The 22,868-nt window shown below is 44.9% G+C and overlaps 1 protein-coding gene across 5 annotated transcripts; it reads left to right on the top strand.

The window, feature by feature from the left end:
- Nucleotides 1-159: 159 nt before the first annotated feature.
- On the top strand, nt 160-4,867 carry PRR15 (proline rich 15). 5 transcript variants are annotated; one of them, XM_075922142.1, is made up of 3 exons: nt 346-482; nt 2,021-2,107; nt 2,278-4,867. In XM_075922142.1, the coding sequence occupies exon 3, from the start codon at nt 2,384-2,386 to the stop codon at nt 2,726-2,728; it is 345 nt and encodes a 114-aa protein (XP_075778257.1). In that variant the 5' UTR covers nt 346-482; nt 2,021-2,107; nt 2,278-2,383; the 3' UTR covers nt 2,729-4,867. The 5 variants fall into 5 exon arrangements, with proteins under 5 accessions (XP_075778261.1, XP_075778257.1, XP_075778259.1 ...); XM_075922143.1 differs by having other exon boundaries at nt 356-482; nt 1,946-2,107; XM_075922145.1 differs by lacking the exon at nt 346-482 and adding an exon at nt 619-637.
- Nucleotides 4,868-22,868: the final 18,001 nt, after the last annotated feature.

Here is a 22,868-nt window from a genome sequence, read left to right as displayed (position 1 = left end):
CAGGGTTGTGACGGAGGCAGCCCGCGAGCCGCAGCCTCCCTCTGCCCCCGGCTCCTGTTCCACCCCGCCTGGCGCGCCGAAGCCAATGAGCTTCCCCGCAGGGAGGGGGAGCGCCAATGGGCTCACCTCCACCTGCCGCGCGCTAGGTACGCGGCCGGCGAGGCTGTAGAAAGCCAGGCGGGCGGGCCAAACCAGGTGTCCCTTGAAACGCAGCGTCCTCCGCGCGCCGCAGCCTGCCTTGGCCGGCCCTGGGGCTGGAGAGGTGCAGGGCGGCTTGTCCGGTGGAGGCTGCCTGAGCGGACCGCTTAAGGAGCGCCAGGGAGGCTCGCTTGCAAAGCCGGCGGGCGGGCGCCTGAAGGTCAGCCCCAGGCTCCCTCCCCCGGCGCGGGCGGGAGCAGCAGCCTGTGGCATTGGCAGTGGGAGCTCCCCGGGGAGCCGGCCACCTGCTCCAGGGCGGAGGTTGCGCCGTCGGCCCCCGCCAGGTGAGAGGTCGGCCCGGGGGCCACCCCCCTCGCCCTGCTTCCCGCCAGGTTCCTGGCCCGCGTGCAGCTCAGCGCCCTTCCTGGCCGGGCTCCCCGGGTTGTGAGCGCAGCGCGCCCCGTGTGTCTCCTGCTGGCGCCAGGCAGCGCTGGGGCAGGTAGAGACTTTGACCTGCCCCTTCAGAGCCTCGTCTCGTGGCACCCACTAGCGGCTCCGCCGCGCCTGGCAGGCTCCTGGCTGGCCCGGGACACGGGCCGCCCTTCCCGGGGCCGCGAAGCCCCGCGCCTACCTTTCTCAGGGCCCGGGCGGTAGCGCCACAGATGCAGCCACTTCCTAGCGGCTCCGACCCTCGCTGGTGCCCGGGCTGCCCCAGCCGGCGAACAAGGAGCCTCCCTGCGCCCTTGTAGCCACTCGAGAGGCGAGCCTCGTGGTGCGGCGCTTGCAATTGAGCGGGCGCTGTCCGCAGCGGGTCCCCCGGGTGGCTTGGGCGTTGGGAGGGAGAGCAGGGCGCGGAGCCCTTCGGGGCACCCTCGTGCGCGCACTTCGCCCTCGCGGACAGGAACAGCCTTTGCTTGGGCTCAGTTGCACGTGGGGGGCGGGGCAGCTTTGGTTTGGCTAAAACCCGGGCCTAAGGGGCCGTCCCGAATTCAGTGCAGGGCGTATGTGCGCGGGGTCTGCGTGCGGGGGGGGGGGGAGGGGGGGAGTACTGGAGCGCTGCAGCCCTGTGAAATAGCGGCGCTGGCACCGGCCCTTTGGCTGCGCTCTCCTGGCGCGGAGGATCACGGGCGAAACCTCGGCCAGGCTGGGTGAAAAGTGTAGTTAAAGCAAAGTCCCCTCTCCCGGCCCCAGTTCCCAGGGTCCCGCACAGGCGCCCGGCTCGTAGTAGCGTTCGCTCTCCAAAGCAGGTGCTTCCATTGCCTTCAATACGAGTATTCGGCTCCTCACTACTTTGCGTTTAGATTAGTTAACGGTCTTCGTCTGTTTTACCCTTGTCCTTTAAATCGGAGGGATGGCGGGGCTTTGTGCATCTGTGGGAACTTCTGGGGTTTATGGGAGCACAGCAGGGACGTGGCCATGCTCAGTCTGGTGGTGCTAGAGAGATGTAGCCCTGTAAGTCTGGGGTAGCTGAAACAAAGGACAGGACTAGGCAGCACTTTAAAGACGAACAAGATGGTTTATTAGGTGATGAGCTTTTGTGGGCCAGACCCATTTGCTTTGCAGCCCTATTGATCCTAGGAGCTCGGCAGGTAGACGAGTTGGTTCATAAGAAGAGATTCATTCCCTCGCCTATCTAGTCTGCCCCGACGGCCATGTAAAGGTCCCTGCAAAATAGGGGTCAGGCTGCAGGCCTCGCGTGTTCCTAATTCCTAACGAGCTCACTGCACTGGGGGTTGCTTGACCGTGCAAGAGCTGCCGGAGGAGACACTCGGGAAACAAGCTCTTGCGTGGTTTGCCTTATTTCCAGTGCTGGGGTAAAAGGTGTCTCTGGAGAGCACCACCCCTTCCACTGAGCCGGCTCACCCCATTGAGACTTTCGCAGGTCCTGTCCCCCCACCGGTACCGAGGGCTGACGGGGCTCGCAAGCCCGGCCCAGTTCCTGTGGCAAAGGCTGGCACCTAGTCAGCAGGTAGGTTCGGGCTCGGAGCCAGCCCCCGGGCAGAGAACACCCAGCGTGTGTGACTCAGAGCTGGGCAGGCTGCCTGCCAGCCTGGTCTCGGGCCCTCTCCCACTGCCCAGCCCGGCCCGTTTCTCCGCTCTCCGGCAGCTCAGTCTTTCCCTCTCCTTCCTCCCGCGCAGGAGCCGCGCCGCTAGCGCCCCGCAGCCGCCTCTGCCCCGCACGTGGTCGCAGCCCAGCGGAGCCGAGCGCTGCTGCCCGGCGGCGGCGGCTGGGCGCCGGGAGAAGATGGCTGACAGCCCCGCGGCCCCGGGCTCCTGGTGGAAAGCGCTGACCAGCAACAGGAAAAAAGTCAAAGAGGGGCCGGTGTCTGCAGCGCCGCCGCCCCCTGCCGAGCCCGCCCTGCCGCCGGCGCCCCCCGACCCGGACTCTCGGGAGAACCAGCAGCCCAACTTCAGCAGCAGCGAGCCCAAGCTCGGCGAGAAGCCCGGCGCTAGCAGCCGTAGGAACCTGAAGATCTCCCGCTCCGGCCGCTTCAAGGAGAAGCGCAAAGTGCGAGCCCCCCTGCTGGCCGAAAGCCCCAAGCTGTTCGAAGGCAGCGCGCCCGGCCACCCTGCCGAAGAGAGGCAATAGTTGGGGCTGTGAGCTGCCGACCCGCCGCCGTCGGACCGAGACTGGCTCCTGCAGCCAATCGACCAGCTCTCGCTCCTCTACCAGCTGGGGAGCCGTGACTCCCTGTGGGCAAGAGGAGGAAACACCTGCTGCTTTGGAAACACTTTGGGTGCCTCTCCTTCTTAGGAGTAACCATCTCTCCCCAGAGACCCGATGACCCCAGGACGGGGGATGGACCTTTTCTCTCCTTCGGAGTCCGAACTCTGGAAACAAAAATAATCCCAGAACCCTGCTGCACTTTAGACTGGAACAACATCCTGGCTGGCTGAAGCTGACAAGCACTGCTGCTTATTTTAGGGGGTGGGAGATACTTTTCTAGATCAAAAACAGCTCAAGCAAATGGGGATGAGTTTTACTAATGAAATAAAGCTGAAGTGGAAATGCAGATTTTTCTTGGTCCAAATTAGACGTCAAGGACACTTCATGGGGATTTAAAACAATGTACTGCGGCAAGTTAGCCCTCCTGCTGTGTAATCAACATTTATAAACCAAGGTCTAGGAAGAGGATTAGAACATGCTCAATTTCATTCATAAAGGAATATAATATGTTGTAGCCTCAGCACCAGGGAACCTATGTCCCTCTATGGTAGACCTTCCCCCTTTGCAGTAGCTTTTCCAAATAAGTGGCAATCCTTTCCCAGTTATATGAGTAAGAAGATTTTTTTATTGCTCTTACACAGTATGATAAACCCTCTTTTAAACAGAGTGAGACTGAAGTATTCTTACCTCATTTTAAAGCCAAGAACTTCCAGGGGGACCTGTAGATTTCTAACAATCACAGCCCTGTTTGCCTCCAGTAGACAGTTAAGCAAAAGAGTAAATGAATCCCTCTTACCTTCAGTGAGTAATAAGAGGGTTATTGTAAGTGAAAGGCACTTGGACCCCTTTGCTCCCATCTAAGTGTTAGAATCTGCCTTTTGTATATTTAAATACAATTTCTCCTTCCCAGACTTCTAGATAGTTAAAAGCAGGTGCTGCAGAGGTGAATCTGTATAGCTTTCTTGTAGAAAAAGAGTATTTATAATTAAGTTCAATAAGGAGCGAACGTACAATGCATTTAGTAATACAGTTTTCAGGTAAGAGATGGTTTCAATCTAATGAGACTCAACCAAAGAAATCAAATGAGAACATGTAAGTACCTTTAAGGGGGAGAATAATCCTGCTGATGCTGAGCAGAGTTGTGTTTAGTGTGTCTGCAGCCAACACTGAAAGCAAGAAGCTCTTACTGGTTCATGAACATGTAAATAGCTGTTATGGTGGTGGTCTTAGCATTTATCCTTATGAAGACAGGTGCAAGGTTCCTAGGCTTTTGCTGGTTTCAATCAAACACAAAGTGGAACTTGGACAACTGATTCTCCTAATGACAGAAATCTCAAACATCTCTCTAGTTTTCAGAAAGGCCTTATCACAAAGCAAACCATTAACCAAAAGACAGCTATTGAAATGCTGAGAGGTTAAAGAGGAAAACTAAAGTGGAAAAACATCTTGTCTGTTGTATCTAAGGTAAATAAAACTGTTTCTGAAATCTTAAAACCAAAGTTAACTATACAGAGTCAAAATCAATTTCTGTAAGTAGGACTAGATGTTTTTAAGTCCCAGGTTCATGAAGTCCTGGCTGGGATGATTTAGTTACTATTGGTCCTGCTTTGGGCAGAGGGCTGGACTTGATAACTTCTTGAGGTCTCTTCCAGCCCTAGGATTGTGTTATTCTATGACTAAAGACAAATCAGTTTTGGCAGAAGAGACCGAAAATTCTTTCCCAACATATTTCTAAAAATTAATGTGTGACTGTGATATTGAATAGGCTCTAAATTAGTCCTCCTCCTGAAATTCCATGTCCTCTGATTTCCCAGTAATCTTAGTTTAGATTAAGCAAGTAATTTCCTGTTACTGAAAGGGGGAAATAGCATACTCCTCTTCAGATGAGTAAGGGTAGGTCTGTTAACCTTCAGGTGAAGTTACATCCGGGGAGTGTAATGCTATGTAAGTCCTGCCGAAAAGAGGCTTGTTCAACTTTGCTTCACTTTGTCCACTTCTGAGGGTATTAATGGAGAGAATTTTGGAAATCTCTTCCTGAGTAAATCTTCTGCCATCACATAACTTGGTAAATTGGTTTTACAACATATTTCTTTATGCTGTTAAATAGTTACTGTTCATGCACTATAGCGGTAAGTCTACACTGCAACACTATTTCAAAATAACTAGCGCTATTGCAAAATAATTTAGTCCACATCTACACAGCAGGCAGTTATTTCAAAACAGTATCAAAATACTGTCAAACTGGAGGACTACTTACTCTGACTCCTGTAACCCTCATTGTACAAGGAGTAAGGGAAGTCGGAGGAAGAGTGCTCTATTTCGATATAAGTGCTGTGTAGATGCTCCCTATTTCGAAATAAGCTATTTTGAAATAAGATATGCAATTGACATAGCTCAATTTCCATAGCTTATTTCGAGTTAAGCCCTGCAGTGTAGATGCATCCTAATAGTGCAGTATTTGTGAGAAAAAGGCTTAAATGGGATTGTTTCCCTCGCCATCCCATTTACCATTTCTAGGTACAGCAGTTCCTCCAATCTCCTCCATCCCCACCACAGCCCTCCCTTTACACACAGAGACTCTCTCTTTGAAAAATAACCTCAGTCCCTAGAACTTACAAAATGAGTTCTTGGCAGTGGGTGTCCTACTATAAGATCATAGAAATATCTGGGTTATGCTATGAATTTGGACAAGTGACATGCTGCTTTTAGAAGGAGAGGGTGCAGTGTCAGTGCTAGCCCTAAGCAAGAATCCCCCCCACCATATAATAAAAAGTGAATGAATGTCCCGTGAGCTGCTCTAGGCCTTAAGCAATTGCTTAGCCTGCTTATACCTAGCACTGGCTTTTAGAGGCCAGGAAAGCAGTATTTCCAGTTCCACTTTCATGCCTCTCTTGGTACATCTACATAGCAGGGCTAAAGTAGAATTAAGCTACACAACTTCAGCTACATCAATTGTGTATCTAGAGTCAAAATAGCTTTCTTTGGCTTTTGGCGCTGTCTACACAGCAGGAAGTCTGAAAGAGCACTCTTCCTTCGACTTCCCTTACTCCTTGTACAATCAGGGTTACAAGAGTCGGAGTAAGAAGTCCTCCAGCTCAGCATTATTTTGACATGTTGAAATAACTGCCTGTAGTATAAACACAGACTGTTATTTCAGAATAATGTCAGTTAGACATAGCCTTACAGAAACGGGTCGGCAAGGTTCTGCGGCCTGCAAAGTGCAGGAGGTCAGACTAGATTATTCTGACGATCCTGTCTGGCCTTAAAGTTTATGAGAATCGCTTCAGAGCACAGCTAATACCTGTGCACTGCATAGGAGAAGGGAGCAAAAGGAGGGGGCGCTCCAGTGTTTGCGCTTACATTTTAGAGCCGTTTGGTCTATAGGACAGACCAGGGCAGACACCCTGAAACCTGTGCTTTTGGGGGGCCCCATGCTTCAGAGGTCCAGGGTGGCTTCTGTGGTTTGCAGAGGACCTGCCACTAGCAGCAGTGAGTGACCCAGCTCCAGCCTGCTATGCCCTGCCATACCAGCTCCCAGGGTTGCTCAGAGGAGGGGGCAGAAACCAGAAAGAGGCAGGGGCTTAAGGGAAGGGGTAGAGTGGGGAACTTGGTCAAAAATTATGTATTTCTGTGCAATACATGCCCATGGTGAGGAACTGTATACAAGATACTTATATATTCTCCTTCTACCTGCCCCACCTTTTTATTAAATGTATGTTTAAAAAAAGAAAACTAGGAAATGGGCTAACTTTAAAAAAAATGCAATTGCAAAGAGACAGGAAGATTAGGTTCAATTTAACTTTGCATGATATCTTTGTAATTTTTCCTAATCTGAGCATAACTAAGAATTTGAACTGATTAAAGAAATTAACTTTCTGTTGTCAAAAATCAACATTCAGAAAATGGTAAGGAGCTATATTAAGAACCTTGCAAAATGTTACCTTAAAATCTATTCAGTCATGCACCTGCTGAACTAAAGAGAGCAGGGAAAGACAGGGTTTAACTGGATGCTGACTCATTTCTTCCTACTGTATGCTGGTCAGGTTGCTGCTCATTCCTGTTGCAAAGAAGATTGGGTAGGGCAGTAGAAGGCTCTCTTCACCACCTGTAGAGAATGACTTTTCCTCTGAAAACGTGACTCTTCATATTTGACTCTTCTAAAACCCAAAAGTCTGCAAAACCCCAAAAGAATGTAAAGATCACCTTTAATGTTTTTGAGATATTTGTACTTGAGGATCTAATGTAAGGTGAACTGAAGAAGTGGGTTGTGCCCATAAAACCATCAACATTTTTTTGCTCTAAGGTGCTGCCAGGGGTACTCCTGGAGTCAGCTAGAAGTTTGTCTAGAAAGAGTGAAGTGGAGGAGACTTGTAGATGACCTATGCTCCACTCGGAGTACAAAGGTTTAAGAAGAAGAAGGTGGTGCTGCAAGACTATTAGTTGTTTCAGTTTTTGCAAGAGGATAGTGGGGACTAATTGACTTGTTTTACATTAGTAATATCAGGTCTTTTTTTATTTTTTTGAGAATTAGTGGGATAATATCATAAGAGGCTGAAATCTTAGCAGCTATATTCCCAACCCTGAATGAACAGAAGGATCATCATGCCCTAGCCATCCTCTGAGAGCAGCAGCTCAGCTTTCAGTTTCTTGTGAAGTCCTGCCCTCTGGTCTGTCAGAGTTTCTGGCAGCAAAGCTGGTGTTTCTTTCTTTTCAATAATCTTTGGTGCAGCTTACATTAGAGGAACAGCATCGCCCTCCCCTTTTGCACTTCACATTCCTCTAAGGGTCCTTCCCCTCCAACCACTAACACACTGAAAGCAGGCGTGGAGTTTTTCAGGGGTATGATCTTTCCCAAACATCTTAAACATAGGAACAGTTCTTTGGTTGTAGACTTCAAATAAATCATAATGATCAGTATTCCCAACCAATAAATTGAATTTAATATTTACATTTAAATACTTTATCTAGACAAAGCAGTATCTATGCACTGAAATACAAATTTATAACAGCCTTAGGCCCTGATTCTGAATACAGTTACTCAGATGAATAATCCTCACTGAAGTTAAAGGGAATTCTCACGTGAGTAAAGATAAATGTAAGTCTTTGTATAGTTTGGGATGTCAGTCCATAATATTTGGTACTTGATATATCCAGTTTATCTATACCAGGGCTTTATTTGCTGTGATTCTTTCTTCTGTTTTGTATCCACAAGAACACCTGTTTACCAGTGTTAATCTGTTCCCTTATTCCTAGGAATAGCTCAATATTGCTTAAGTAGACAGCAGCGTCTAGCTCACCCCTCTCTCTTATGCTCTGAGCAGTCAACACTTTGTTAAAAACTCTGCTCCTTTGTACAGAAATACAAACCTACCTACACATTTGTTCAAATGAGGAAATAAATATACTGTACATTCCACTGTTGTAGAGACATAGCCTTTTCTTTTCACCACTGTTTTGCCATTCTAGGCCTAGAATGCAATTTTCTAGGTCCGCATTTTGTCCCCAAATCTTGTACATTTAGAAAGGTGAACCTACCATTGACTTCAATGGGACAGGTTAAGAGCACAAAGTTATTTATATACATAACTATTTGCAAAATCTGGTACACAGGGGGAAAAAGTTTCCTTAAAGAAACTTGAAAATTTTGCCAGTGATTTACAGAAAAGAAAGCTGAATTAAATTAGGTGCTATAAATACACCTTCCTGAAATATATAAATAACCTCACATGTTTGCAGACACTTGTAATTACATATCGCTACAAGTGTTCTCAATGAATGGATTTTCTAAGGAGTTTCTAACATAATTGGGAGCTGAGTTAGAAACGTGTGTGTAGCAATGTTTCTTAAAAATGCTACTAGCAGATCATAACTCAGGTCTGAAATTTTTTAGTAAAGCAGAATTTTCTTTAAGTACAATAGCTACAAACACAGGATAAATTTTCAAGGACAAAACCCAGGCTGAGTTCATTCCAAATAGCTTTAAGAAAAACCAAGACAAGTTTCTGGAAACAGAATATTATGGGTGCAATCACTGATTAAAGGAAGGGGATAACCTAATATGAATTTGCTTTGTTTCTGTGGTGTGATGTCAAGACTGAGCATGGTGCATGAGGTGGTGCTCTGTTTAGCAAGAGGCATAAAACCACAAATAGTCATTCTCTCACGCATTAAAGATACATTTACACTTCCTGCAAGACTGGAGTGGTACCTTCAGTGTCTTGCTTGATTCCAGTTTGAATAACGATATTCACTCTATTGAAATTCATTGTGTTAATACTTTAGCTTTAGCAATAGCAGTAACTAATAACATCTGCTCTAACATTGCCTGACATGGAAAACTACTATGGCAAGAAAGCAATGTACAACATTATAGTTTCAAACTCTACTGCCTACTGCTCCAAAACGTCTTACGTTGATTTGAAAGCTGAAACCTAGAAACACTATCTTTGCAATTACAATCACTTTTCCCTTATGCATTATGTACAAGTCAATATTATTTTCCTGTGATTATGGTTTACTCTACAGGTGATTTTGACAGGTGATTTAATGCACTATTCATCCATATGAATAAGCTTTCTATTTGCTTTTTATTGTATTAAGGGAGAAATTGGCTGTGTTCATCAACTATAAAATTTTAGGTTTCAATAAATTTTAAGGATATTTATATAACCACCTCATACCTACACACCCAAATTTACTTCTCCATAGCACTGGCTATTAATCCTTATAGCACTCCCAGAAGTAAATAAGTATTATCTCTATTTTACAGGTAAGTCTGTAGGGCCAAATTCAGATAAGTAGCTGCATCTCCACTAGCTACAAACAGCTTGTATTTGCTATTGTCTGAGACTGGAAACTAAGCTAGATAGAAGAAATCCAACTTCTAATAAAATGTGGATTAAGGTTCAGAGGAGCATTCTAAAATTGTTGGGGATCTTATCTGAAGTGAATCTTCACATCTTTTGAAGTTTTCCCATCTCTTACAGCACAATAAAGTACAGATGCTGTGTATCTATAGCAAACTGTTATTGGTATACTGCTTGCTATAAAATATGAGTGTGATTTTAAAATGCACCAGAACAACTTAGGATCATACGACTCATTAACTTTCAACGGGAATTGTGTTCCTTAAGTTGTTTATACATAGAAAACTAGTTTTGGTATAATCTAGGTTGAGAATTTAAACTGATTTAGTTATGCTGTACTAATATAGCCCTCCTCATAGATGCTCTTCTTCCAGAAAAAAAACTGTCTCTACACACTACGGAGATTCCACTAGCATAGCTCCATAGGGCGCACAGAGCCTACACTGATGGGAAGGATGTTTCCATTGGTACAGGAATCACACCTCTCCAAAGTTAGCTGTATTGATGGAAGCACTCTTCCATTGCCAAAGCTGCCTCTATAATAGGGATTAGGTTGCTATGTCAGTGAAGAGTGGGTTTTTTTCCTCATTCCTGACTCACACAGCTACCTTGGCCTGATTTTTATGTAGAAACCAAGAAGGCCTAATTTGTTTTAGTTTATGTCTCTTAGGCTACGTCTAGACTGCAAGCCTCTTTCGAAAGAGGCTTTTTCAAAAGATACTTTCGAAAAAGCCTCTTTCGAAAAAGAGCATCTAGACTACAACCAGTACTTTCAAAAAAGCAAGTCACTTTTTCGAAAGAGAGAACCCAGGCAGTCTGGATGCTCTTTCAGAAAAGCACAGTTTGTATCACATAGCCTTTTTTCGAAAGACTACTCTCGAAAAAAGGCATTCTTCCTCCTAAAACGAGGTTTTCCACGGTTGAAAAAACTGCTGCATTCTTTCGATTTGCTTTCAAAAGAGTGTGGCAGTGGTCTAGATGCAGGGGAAGTTTTTTCAAAAAAAGGCCGCTTTCGAAAAAAACGGCTTGCGTTTTCGAAAGTACTGGTTGTAGTCTAGATGCCCTTTTTCGAAAGAGGCTTTCAGTTTAAACATAGCCTAACGTAGAGGATTAAGCTCACATTGAAAGAAGGTACACATTGAAATAAGTGTGTGTCCACAAAGGGATTTATATCAATTATCACTACACCTGTACAACTGTTAAAACTTTCCAGTATGGAAAAATCCTGTCACTTCAGTGCCAGGTGAGTATGCCACTTTTCCTATCAAAACTATCTTGCTAACAAGTATATTATATACTAAAGTTTAGAGCAATCATCAGTGGACTCATTAATGATAGACGAGATTTTTTCAGAATGGAACATAACAGACAACAGACCTGCCTGCTAAACTATGAATGTTTTTCCTCCTGGTATTTTAAAGTATTCATGCTCAAGGGAGAGTTCCTCCTCCCCCAACAGCTATTCTTGCCTTGCAGCTGCTACTTGATCTTTTCCAGTTTTTTGTTCAGAATTCTTTCTTAAAGAATCTTTCCATAAAACTTTTTCAGTCAGACTAAGGTGTAACATTTCTGCAAAGCCATTGTTCCTTTATACTCTTCCTCCAAATCGGCTTGTATGATAAGCAGCTTTCTTCATGAACCCAAGAGAAATCTTCTCTTTCCTTTTGTCTCTATTGAGAGAGAAAAAGAGAGAGAGCTTAGTTATAAGCCCTGAAATGTGTGTTTTTTCCAATGTATTAAGTATTGGTTACTGTCATGGCCTTTACCTGTTCCTTTTGCCAACCAGGAAAAGACACACCCTCAATCAACACAATCAAAAGACATTTAATTAAAAAAAAGCTATTCAAACCCTTTAAAAATATTTGCTTCCAGCAAATCCCTGTGTCAAGCAGCAGTCATTTGACACCTTTCAAAAGCCGCGGGTGTAGAGTACAAACAGCAGAAAGAGCCTATTGGTAAATCATTTTTAGGCCTGAACTGTTATAATTAATACTTACATTATATTTCCAGGAGGGGTGGGACACATGAACAAGCTTCAGCAGTTCTTTCTTGCATTTTCTGGTTGTATAGTGACTGCACTAAATGGAATCAAGGATGGCAGGAATTTTATTTTCACTCACACACACACACACACACACACACACACAAAATAGTGCAAATATGGGGCTAGATTTTTTTGAGTACTTTCAAATGTGGTATTTGTATGCCCACACACAATACCCAGCTGGTCACATCTGTATGCAAATGCTTCACCTATAAGAGCACATGAGGTATTTGCAGGCATGAGCTGATGTGCAACTCCACATGTGATATGGCATGCATGTACCTTTTAGACAATCTGGTCTATGATGTCTCAATAAATGCTTTTAGTTTTGAATAGAGAATCCCTTGAGTGTTCAAGGTGAAATACAATGCAAGCAGGCTCCAAATAGAAACACCAGTGTTCTGCACTTGCCATACCTCTTCCCAGGCTACTACAGGGGTTCTGGGAGAGGAAGAGGTAACTGCTCAAACAGCAAATTATGCATAAAGATTTTAATCTGACAAAAGCTATTTAATCGACAGTCTGGAGAGCCCGGATCTATCTTTTGTGTTGAAATCAGAGGCAGGGCTGCTCCTTTGTTTGTCGGGGCAGTGCTGTGGTCAGCCAGTGCAGTGCGAATGCCCACACCTTTTTCAATGTATTGAAACCCAGGATTCAGGAGCCTCGTTTTGATGTGTTATGATGAGGCTCACTCAGGACTCGACTCATAAGGTGCTTGGAGAAGTGCCAGTTCTGCTTGATAAAACAATTGCACTAGCTTATTATATATATTTAGAGGCTGGGGGCATGCACAGAAGGGATTCCCCATGCCCATGGAATTCCCAGTGAAGTCAATCTCAAGGTAATGAGCATCACTGAGGATGTAATGGGGCTCCCCTTAACTTCTATGGGACCAGTCTCACCTTTCATGATTGCACATTATTGAGCTCTAGTATTTCTGTGGCAACTAAGTGGGCATGCTTTCTTGCTCCTAATAGTAGCCAAGCCACTCACAGCCTTCTGCTTTGAGGGGACACGTATCCTTGGGATTTCAGAGTTTACAATTAACTGTGAATTGCACCTGTAGTGAGCCAGTGTCTTTGGTTTTAAGAAGATAAATCCTGGAGGCACTTTACTGTAATCCTGAACTGGAAACCTCGTTCTGTGTCCCAGATATAGACTGAGATAGAAGGAAGAGAGGTTGCTCTTGTTGAAGAATTTTTACCTCTGGAACTTATTCTCTTTGTTGGTTTTACAGAGCCCAACATGGTGGCCTGCAGGGATAGTGCAAGACCAGCTTGTTTTTCGGGATAGTTTGTTTATGTCAGGCAAGTGGATCATCTTTTATTTCCTTCTGATTTTGGTGGCTAAAATCCCTTCCTAGCCTTCACTTCCCACCTTTCCATCAGTCTCAGTGGTGGTGTTTTCTCTCTCATTCGTTACTGCAGGTAAATGTTTTTATCACAATGTGTTTTTGATCCTTTCTGTGATGGGGTGTACCGGCCCCACACTGAACTAACAGGGTTTAGACAGGTTACCCTGGCTGAAGGAGCCCTGCCGGGCATGCTCAGACTGTAGCCCAGATATAAAAGCTTGGTGGGAGACTCAGTCTGGGCTGACTGCCAGAGGAGAAAGACCTCAAGCTGGAGCTCCTGAGCAGCCGTCGCAGCCAGCCGCCCAAGAGGAGAGCCGTGGAGACTCTGATGCCAGTTGGGATGTGACCACCACAGACCACCAGGAAAGCATGGGCCACAAGGAATCAGAAGACCCAGCCACCATGTGGGAAGTCAGTCCATCGGATCAGGTAGGAAGTGGCCTGGGAGGGATGCAGGAGTGGCTTCTCCTATCCCAAGATCCTTGGTGTGTTTTGGTAGGATTCCCCACCGAGGGAGTGGTAGGCCATCCTGCCACTCAGAGCTGTGGGCCAGGACCCAGGGGAGTAGGGTGGGTCTGGATCCCCCTACTGGGGCCCAGCCTCCACCCCCTTGACTTGTCTCATTGGGCCGTCCAGCCATGCCTTAAAGGCCCAGCATTAGACTGTGGTTTACGGACTCAGGCTACTGGGCCAGTGAATGACTTCGTGTTACTGACTCTGCCCTTGACTTTGTGTTATTGACTCTGGCCAATGGGCCGTCCAGCCCTGCCTTCAAGGGGTGCATTAGACAGTGGTACTGACTCTGGCCATTGGGCCATACAGCCCCACCTTAAAGGGGCAGGAAACCAATTTGGACTTTGCCTTGCTGACTCTAGCCATTGGGCCATCCAGCCCTGCCTTAAAGGGCCGGCGATTGACTCTGTTTTACGGCCTCTGTCAATTAGGCCATCCAGCCCTGAAGGGAATGGCTAGACTACTGGTGATTTCCTGGGTATGCAGGGTGAGCCGTGGGCTCAGATAGCCCAGGGACATGGGACCCTACCCTCGCGGGCAGGGGGAAGGAAGGACCGCCCCGTGACACTTCCCCTGAATTTGTCCAGATGCTACAATAGAACCTCAAAGATACGAATACCAGAGTTATGGACCGACCAGTTAATCAAACACCATGTGACCCCAGAAGTAATCAAATGGCAGTAGCAGAGACCAAAAAAAAAAAAGCGCAAATACTGTATTGCATCTTAAGGGTAGGCACATCGGGGCTGCTTTCCCCCCTTCTCCCTCCCACCACACACAGGGCACCAACTTACAGCTCAGAGCGGAAGATGCTGAGATTCAGAGGCAGAGCTGTGAGCCTCTATTGCCATCCCAAGGCAGCTGGAGCAGGAGGCACTGTTTTCACTCTCCCTCCCGCAGCCAGGAAGAGGGATGCTGTATTCACACACACAAACACACAGACACACATGCATATAAACACACGCACACACACACACACACACACACATGCATGTACGTGCATACATGCTGGGAGGGGGACATGCTGTTTTCAACTTCTCCCTCCAGCTCCCTCTTGTCCCAGCAGAGAACAGGACAAGCTTGCCCAGAAAGAATCTGCCTGCAAGGAAGCTGGTTCAACTGCCTCTGGAACCTGGCCCAGGGTGTGAACTGCTGGATTTTTGTTCAAAGTTATGGACAACCTCCATTCCCAAGATGGCTGTAACTCTGTGGTTCTGCTGTATACGAAATAATACACCTAATGATGTGGCTGTGTTGCTCTACCAGGTAGCTGTGCAGTCTAACTCATCCCTCAAGACTGAGAAGGTTCCCATCCAGTCAGTAGTTGAGTGCAAGACTGACACGGAATAATGTAGGAAGAGGACCTAGTCATTCAGTAGGCTAGTCCATCCTCTATTAGTACTGAAACATGGAATTGAGGGCAGAATGATGTTATCTGGAAGACAGCTGAGGTCCTGATAATGTGAGGGAGGTATTATCTTTTATTGGTGAAAGAGAAAAACTTTCAAGCCACATAGAGCTCTTCTTCCTGATAACATGTCAGTATTATTAAAGGAGCACCTTAAAGACTAACAAAACATGTAGATCAGGGATGGGCAGAAAGGCCTTCGCAGGCTGGATTTGGCCCACCAAGCAGGTTGATCCCGCCTGAGGAGGTTCTGCTACTCCCCCACTCTCAAGCCAATTATGGCCTGGGAGTGGTGGGAAGTGGACGACATTTCCTCCACTACGTGTTCCTGGCAGGGCTGAAGGAGACTTTGTGCGCTCGCCCACCCCTAAGCCCTGATTGGTCTGGGGGCAGAAGGGGAAGCGCGCGAAGTCTCCTGCCACCATCAGCAGCATGCGCACCTAGGGGAACCTCGGGAGGGGGCAAAGAATTCACGCACTCCTCGACCCCCAGATCAATCATTAGAGGGTGCAGAGAAGAGTTATGAGAATGACTCAAGGTTTAAAAATAATGCATTATATTGATAGACTTAAGGAGCTCTATCTTTTAGCTTATCAAAGAGAAGGGTAAGAGATTACTTGATTACAGTCTATAAGGGCACATCTATACTGCACACAGCTTCCAAAAGCCAAATTTGCATATCTTCTTCCTTTTTCTTTTTCCTGGAAGAGGCTTTTCCAATATTTGCTCCATCTACTTGGGGCCAAATATCAGAAAAAAACCCTCTTTCGAAAGCCCCCTGTAATCTTCTCTTTAGGAGGAATAAGGGGACTTTGGAAAGAGTTTTTTTTCCCAATATTTGGCCCCATGTAGATGGGCCAAATATCGGAAAAACCTCTTCCAGGAAAAAAACCTCTGGGGGAAGAGCAAATTTGCATATCTTCTTTTGGAAGCCGCTCATAGTCTAGACGTGCCCTAAGTAACTACATGGAAAACATGCCTGATAATGGGCTCTGATCTAGGAGACAATGGTGTAACATGATTCAATGCCTGGAAGTGGTAGTCATCAGACAAAGTATAAAGTGTCAATTTTTAGCCGTGAGGATAATTAACTATTGGCACAATTTCACCAACGGTCATGGTGGAGTCTCTATAATTAACAATTTTTAATCAAGATTGGCTATTTATCTAAAAGAGGTGCTTTAGGAATTATTCTGGGACAGTTCTATGGCCTATGTTATTACAGGTCAGACTAGATGATCATAATGGTCTCTTCTGACTTTGGAATCTAGGAAAGTCTGGAAAGGGGAAAAAATCACCAGAGGGACTTCAATAAAGAGAGAAGAACAATTCCTTGCAGTACTTTGGGATTACTGGAGCTGGGTCATGCAGCAGGTCGAGTGACCATACCATCTATTTTAGCAACTTATGGGCTCTTAACATCCATGAACTTTGAAATGGACACTCAGTCAGCTCCATACCTTGACACTTTTCATACCATTCTGATTGACCCTTTCAGTTTAAAAACATTCTGCTTATAAATTTTATTTCTTGGACTGTGATGCAAACTTTTCTTATTGATACTCTGTCAAGGATGTTACTTGTCCAAAGTTTCTCCCCCTCACATTTAATATTAAGTTTTCTGTCACTAAAAAGTCAGGAATGGAATTCTCTGTTCTTCAAAGTTGAGGAGGGGACACTCTTGGGATTTCAGTGTATACATGAGTTGACAATTGCAGTTGTACCAAACCTGTGTCTTTAATTGTTAAGACCTAAGGTATGACTAATAACTGTGGCATATTTGGGGCTCTCTCTTGACTTGTTAGACCCAACAAGAACCTGGTTTCATGGGCATTCTAACGCCACCTCCAGGACGTTGATCACTATAATAACATATCCAGGTGGGGGAGAGAATATTTCAGCTGTTCTGAAAATCAAAAGCATGGTAAAATAGCTTACTGAGGGGCAAACCTAGGATGATTGATTTTGTTAGACTTTACATACAGGGATTTAACTTGAGGGTTACTTAGCTTGGTGCATAAGTAATTAACATGAAAGAATTTTAACACAACAAAATATTAAGAACATGATACCTTTTTAAAAAATAGTAACTGGTCTTTCATCTTGCTCAATATGCTGATCTGGTTTGGGCACTTTCTCCAAATCTAGATGGGCACTGAATTAATTTAAACCCTTTGTTTCATTCACCTATGACATATATCTTCATAGGTGAATGAATTTCTAATTTCAATAGAACAGCTGGTCCCACAAGACAGTTGTGATATATATTATGATCAGTAAAGTGACAGAATCTGAAATCTAGGTGCACACACACTACAATGAAGATCAGAAATCTTCAAAGAGAATTCCCTCTTCCCCCAAAAACATGAAGAAAGCTAACCCCTCAGTACATTTTTCATGCACTTACTTGGAACATTCTGCACACTGTCGAGTGTTTAGCTATTCACTGTACCATTGCTAAAGGGTTCATTGAGTAGGAACAACAGCAGTTGAGAAATAAGACATAATGTGCTGTGTGGTATTTACAAGTATGGTAGGTATAAGCACACTAGTGAGGTACAAGACATAATGGAATGTCTTCAAAAGTACAACATCTGTTATAAAACACAGCTTTGGCCATACATATTTAAATGTGGCTTTTATACTCCTCAATGGACAGGCAATCTGATTTGCTGAGGCTATAGCAAATTGTCAACAAAACAGCATGCTGGGCTGAGACTGTGCTATATTACATATGCATTATGAGCCTGAACCTGTTCCTATTGAAGTCAACTCCTATATTAGGCTTCTAAGGACTATTTGGACTCCAACAACATTGATTCTGATTCTCAGCTGATAGATGACAGGATGTTTTATTTCCCAGTTAAGAAAAGTTGTTGGAGAAAATTGTTCTTCCTGCCCTTTGTTCTCTGGTTTTTGACTATCTCTGGGGCGGAATTTTCTCATAAACTCTAGGTGAACAGAGTTAGGCCAATGCTGTGCACCTCTGAAAATCCTATTATCCATGTCTAATCATTGAAACAAGCATCCATTTTTGAGATCAGTAGTAAAACATCCACTAACTTTAATAGAAGCAGAGCAGAGCACTTCTGAACATTTCACACTGAAAATGACATGATTGTCTTTTATTTTCAATTACAGACACTGAGATATTTATCAATATTTTCTTTTTCTTCTCTTGAGTCTTCTTTTTAAAAAAATCAGAAGAGTTCAAAGAGGAAACACCATGCTAATGTGATGTCTGAGATTTTAATTACACAAAAGCCATTAAATTAAAAAGTTAGTTTCTCCCAGCAACCATATCTTGTATATAATTGAGGACAGGAAACAGAATTGATGCTGCACAGAAATATTAAATTCTCCTTATGCAAATCAATGCTGCTTTAGATGAATGCAGTACGTCACAATGACGTGCACTACAAATCAAATATTTTGGCAGTTTAACAAATTAAGTTTTAGGATTTAATTCACCAGGTAATGGATATCTCTGGGCACTCTTTTATGAACAGTCCATAAAAGTTATGTGCAGCATGTCATTATATGCAAATGTTGCAGGAGAGCTCTTGTCAAGTAGTCTGCTGTGCTTATTATCTACACTCAATCAGCAATTAAGCAGAACTGGTATATTGATATATCGTGTTATTACTATGGTAATAGAGGTCAAGCCAAAGTCTAGGCACTAGTACCTTAGATGTTTCCTCAGATCCTGAGTTCAGGATCTCACTCTAGGTCTTTGTTAAAAATTGGCCAGATTTTAAAAAGAATGAATGTAGAGCACACTGAAGCTTAAAAATGGGTCTAAATCAAAATTCTGGGCCTGATTCACATTAGAGTTCATAGTTTATATGTATCTCAAGAGACGATGACTCCAACCAACTCAATTTGGAAAGGCTCAAATCTGTATCACATGTTTTAACTCTTAAGTTTGGGAGTGTTCAAAGGTAGAACTTTGGTTTGGCAAATAATAGAGAGATTCATTCTTGATCCAAATTTAATAAAGGCTCATCTCTACAAACGAGCAACACTACTTTGCATCTACATAGCACCTTTCAGCTGGGACTCTCTTAAGTACTTTACAAGCATTAGCTGAGCCTTACAATCCTCCTGTAAGGTAGACAAACAGGCAAACATTATACTTTTCTATTCTACAAAAAAACAAAAAAAAACAAAGCAAAACAAAATACCTCATGTAATTTGTTGGAGGAGTGTGTTCTTTTCCATTAGAAAACAAAACTAGGGAAAAGGCACTTTCTGTCTGTGTTTAGGTTACTTCTCTGCATGAGGCCCTGGTACCCAGAATACCATGTCAGTTTCTCATGATTCAGTTTAGGGATAGCAGTTATGGTAAGTGAGTAAGCTGAAGGTAAGGCTGGAATAAAAGTGGACTTTACTACACTTCTATTTAGCTGTCAGTTTCCTATTCCTAAAATTGATGTGTTGGCTCATTTAGAATATCACAATATTTTGATAGGCTTTTTTAATAAGCAGGCCGAGCAGATCGCACCAAAGCGCCATTTTCCAAAAATGTAAATAGCCAAATTTTCAGCACAAGCTGTCTGACCTATTGTGAAATTGTAAGCAGCATAGTGGGTGAATGAAGGGGACAATGTGGAAAAGGTGAAAAAGGCAACAAAAATAAAACTAATAAAATACAGTACAGCCATATCACTCCAGCTTGTCAGATTTTTCAAACTAAGCAGGGTCATGACTTGTCAGTAACTGAATAAGATATGTCCTGGAGAACCCAGAGAGCAGATGTCAGGACTGAAACAACACTGGCACATGGTGGTAGGGGGCAATGTGCTATTGCAGTGCTTGGCCAACAGTTATCTGCCATTTTAGGTGTCTCACTTTCTGGGTGACTAGTAAAGGGCTGGATAGCCCTGTAGCACTCTTCTGGCTAAAAGGGCTGCCTCAGATATTCAAGCCATTCCCCCTTTTGGATTACGTCTCTTGGTCTTTTTCACAGATCTTCCCCACTGGAGTCATCTTAAATACTTGCAGTGCCTCCACATGCAGGTGTCTTACCCTTCATATGGTTCAGATACCTTCCCTGAAGTCCAATTGTGCACCAGGGCCTGCTTAAGTGGACACTGTTCCCTCTTAAAGCATCCTGTCATCCTGCAAGAGTAACCAAAATAAGGTACCCGCTTAGCAGTCTGTGAAAATCAGGCCTCTTTAAAGTGTCCCAAGTTGGGCACCAAAATCATTAGTTGCTCTTGAAGATATAGGCTATTGTGTCATGGGTGATGGGTAAAATCAAGTTCTCTCTCTTTATTCTGCAGGATTTCTCCTTTTTTCATCTACATGATATCAATGTGCTGAGAGATGATCATCCAAGATTTTCATGGACTATTTCCAGCAACTATAATGTCAACTTCCTGATGTCCTGATCAAATTCTAATTTTGGTAATTACATTCCGCTTACCTAAATTCTCCAGAATTGTAGTTAGGATTAGCGTGGGCAGAGGTATTAGAGACAAGGAGAGGCAATGCCTTCCCTGGGTCCTGGTGCTCAATTTCTCCCCTTTGTTTTTTAATCCCTATTCTGACCTTTCCTAAGGCTCCCACAGCGTGCTGCTACAGACTGGTGAATCTTCCTCTCTGCTATCCCCCCACAAGTGGAGCTATTCATTTAAGATTGAAAAAGTCTTTCATCATCCCAGTGATGAGTGCGTAACACTAAACCTGTGAAGGAGCCATTAAGTGGAAATGAAACCATTTAACAAGCTTGTGCCAATCTTGAGGAATATACTGTACATTGCTATGGCTACAGAAACTTAGTTTAAAATTTGCTTTAAATATTTCATTAGTTTATTGCTGAAGATTACAAAATCATATCTGTAAAAAATCATTGCATAGATTTTTAGATGCACTATCTGAGTATTCAGACAGATATACCTTTTTAAATACATTCTTCAAGAACCCCCATCCTTAGCTAAAATACAAATTTTAATGTTAATTACTACTAGGGGGCAGTGCCCCCTGCTCACTATGCTTGCCGACCCTCCTCTCTGGGGACAGGCAGCCCCAGCTTCTCCCCCCCCAGCTCACTGCCTCCCCCAGCTGCCAGAGGCAGGGCCGGCTCAAGCCATTCTTGTGCCCCAGGCAGCGGGCACGCGATGCATGCACAGCTCTGCCCCTGGGCACACAGCACATGTGTGGCCCCGCCCCCAGTGTGCCGCGCACCTTACAGCTGCAATCGGGTGCATGGTGCCTGATGGCAGCTCTAAGGGGCGCCATGCGGCTGGGCATGCGGTGCCCCTTACAGCTGCCATCAGGCGCCTCCCATAGGTTGGTGCCCTGGGCAGCTGCCTGGCCAGCCCCTCCCTTAATCCGGCCCTGGCCAGGGGATTGGGCTGGGCTAAGGCTGGCCCAGCTCGCTCTTTCTGGCCGCTGGGGGTGTTGGGCCGAGCCAAGGGTGACCCAGCCAGGCTCTCTTCCTCAGCCACCAAGGGGGTGAGAAGGGCCTCTCCAAGTCATCTTAGGCTCCGCGCTCTTCCCCCCATCCCTTCTTCTCTCCAGCTGGCCCCAGCTCTTGGGGCCTCCATGTCCCTGACTTTTCCCTCCTTCCCCACCCTGCTGTCAGGAGGTTACACCACCCCAGCTCTCTCCCAGGCTGCCAGGAAGAGTTGGGCCGGCCTGGAGCCACACTAGAGCCATGCTGGGCCCGGCTCTCCCTCTAGCCACTTGGAGGGGACAGGCCAAAGCCACACCAGGTCTGGCTCTTCCCCTCCTGCCACCAGGGAGTTTCCAACACCTCCCCAGCTCTTCCCTCCACTTTCCAGAGGCCAAAGCTACCCTGGCTTTTGCCCTCCCTGCCCCTGCCTCTTTGCCTCCCCTCATTCTGGGGGGCTTGGCTAGGCCAAGGCCATAGTGGGGAATGCTTTGCAGATCCCAGACACCCCCCACCCATGAGGGGGAAGATGGTGTGTCTCCTGACCCACCCTATGGAGCACCGGGAAGGCTGCATGGCTCCCGCTCCGTCCCCCTGGAGCTCAGGGGAAGGCCGTATGGCTGCTGAACCACACCCTGGAGTTCCGGGGAGACCAGGAAGACCACGTGGGTCCCACCCCATCCCCTGGAGCTCAGGGAGATTTTTACATACACCATCTGAGTATTCAGCTTTAATCATAAATGCTTGGCTCTTCAGACATACATAACTTTTTAAATAAATTATTTAAAAAAAAACCCTAGATAAAATACACATTTTAATTTTAATTATTATTGTACAAAAACTTGCCTCCAAAGTCTTCCTGTCCTTTGAATCCATCCCTACTCTCCTTTCTCCTATCTGTTGAAGAGTGCCCTTAAAAGGAACAACAGATAGTTGGACAAATGAGTTTCCTTTTCTTTACTTCTCACAATTTGATTAACTAGTTGTAAGAGAAACCTCCACTAAAATCAGTACCATATTAAGATATAGAATCCTTTGTTATGCCTAAAATCTTTGGAAACATATTTTTAACATAAATATATTGTGAAATTTCATAAATATGTCTATTGTTAAGAAGATCACACAAAATAAATTAGAGTTCCCTTTTTCTAAAAGCAATGAACTTTATTATGAACACATTAATCTGCGGTGACCGAGTAATTTAAAATAATGTCTTTGAGTGAGTTAAACATGTAAGTAATCTGGAATGACTACTTTACAAAGGCTTAAGAGTACATTTCAAATATAAAATCATCTTAGAAATACTGGGTAAGAAAATGTAAAACAAAGAGTTGCATCATGTATTCCATAATATTTAATGTTGTATTCAGCAGGACAGCTGACTTGCTCTTACTACAAAGTTTTTACAAATAAACCCTGAAGTATGTCAGAGATTTATCAAGAAACCTGTGACTGACATTTTTAATTCCCACATTTAGTG

This window comes from Pelodiscus sinensis, chromosome 2 (assembly GCF_049634645.1).
Source record: "Pelodiscus sinensis isolate JC-2024 chromosome 2, ASM4963464v1, whole genome shotgun sequence".
Lineage (NCBI taxonomy): Eukaryota > Metazoa > Chordata > Testudines > Trionychidae > Pelodiscus > Pelodiscus sinensis.
Note: the sequence above shows the minus strand (reverse complement) of the source record. Positions and strands in the feature narration are given on the sequence as shown.

Coding starts and splice junctions, on each gene's coding strand:
- PRR15 (XM_075922146.1), top strand. CDS start 2,384: ATGGCTGACAGCCCCGCGGCCCCGGGCTCCTGGTGGAAAGCGCTGACC.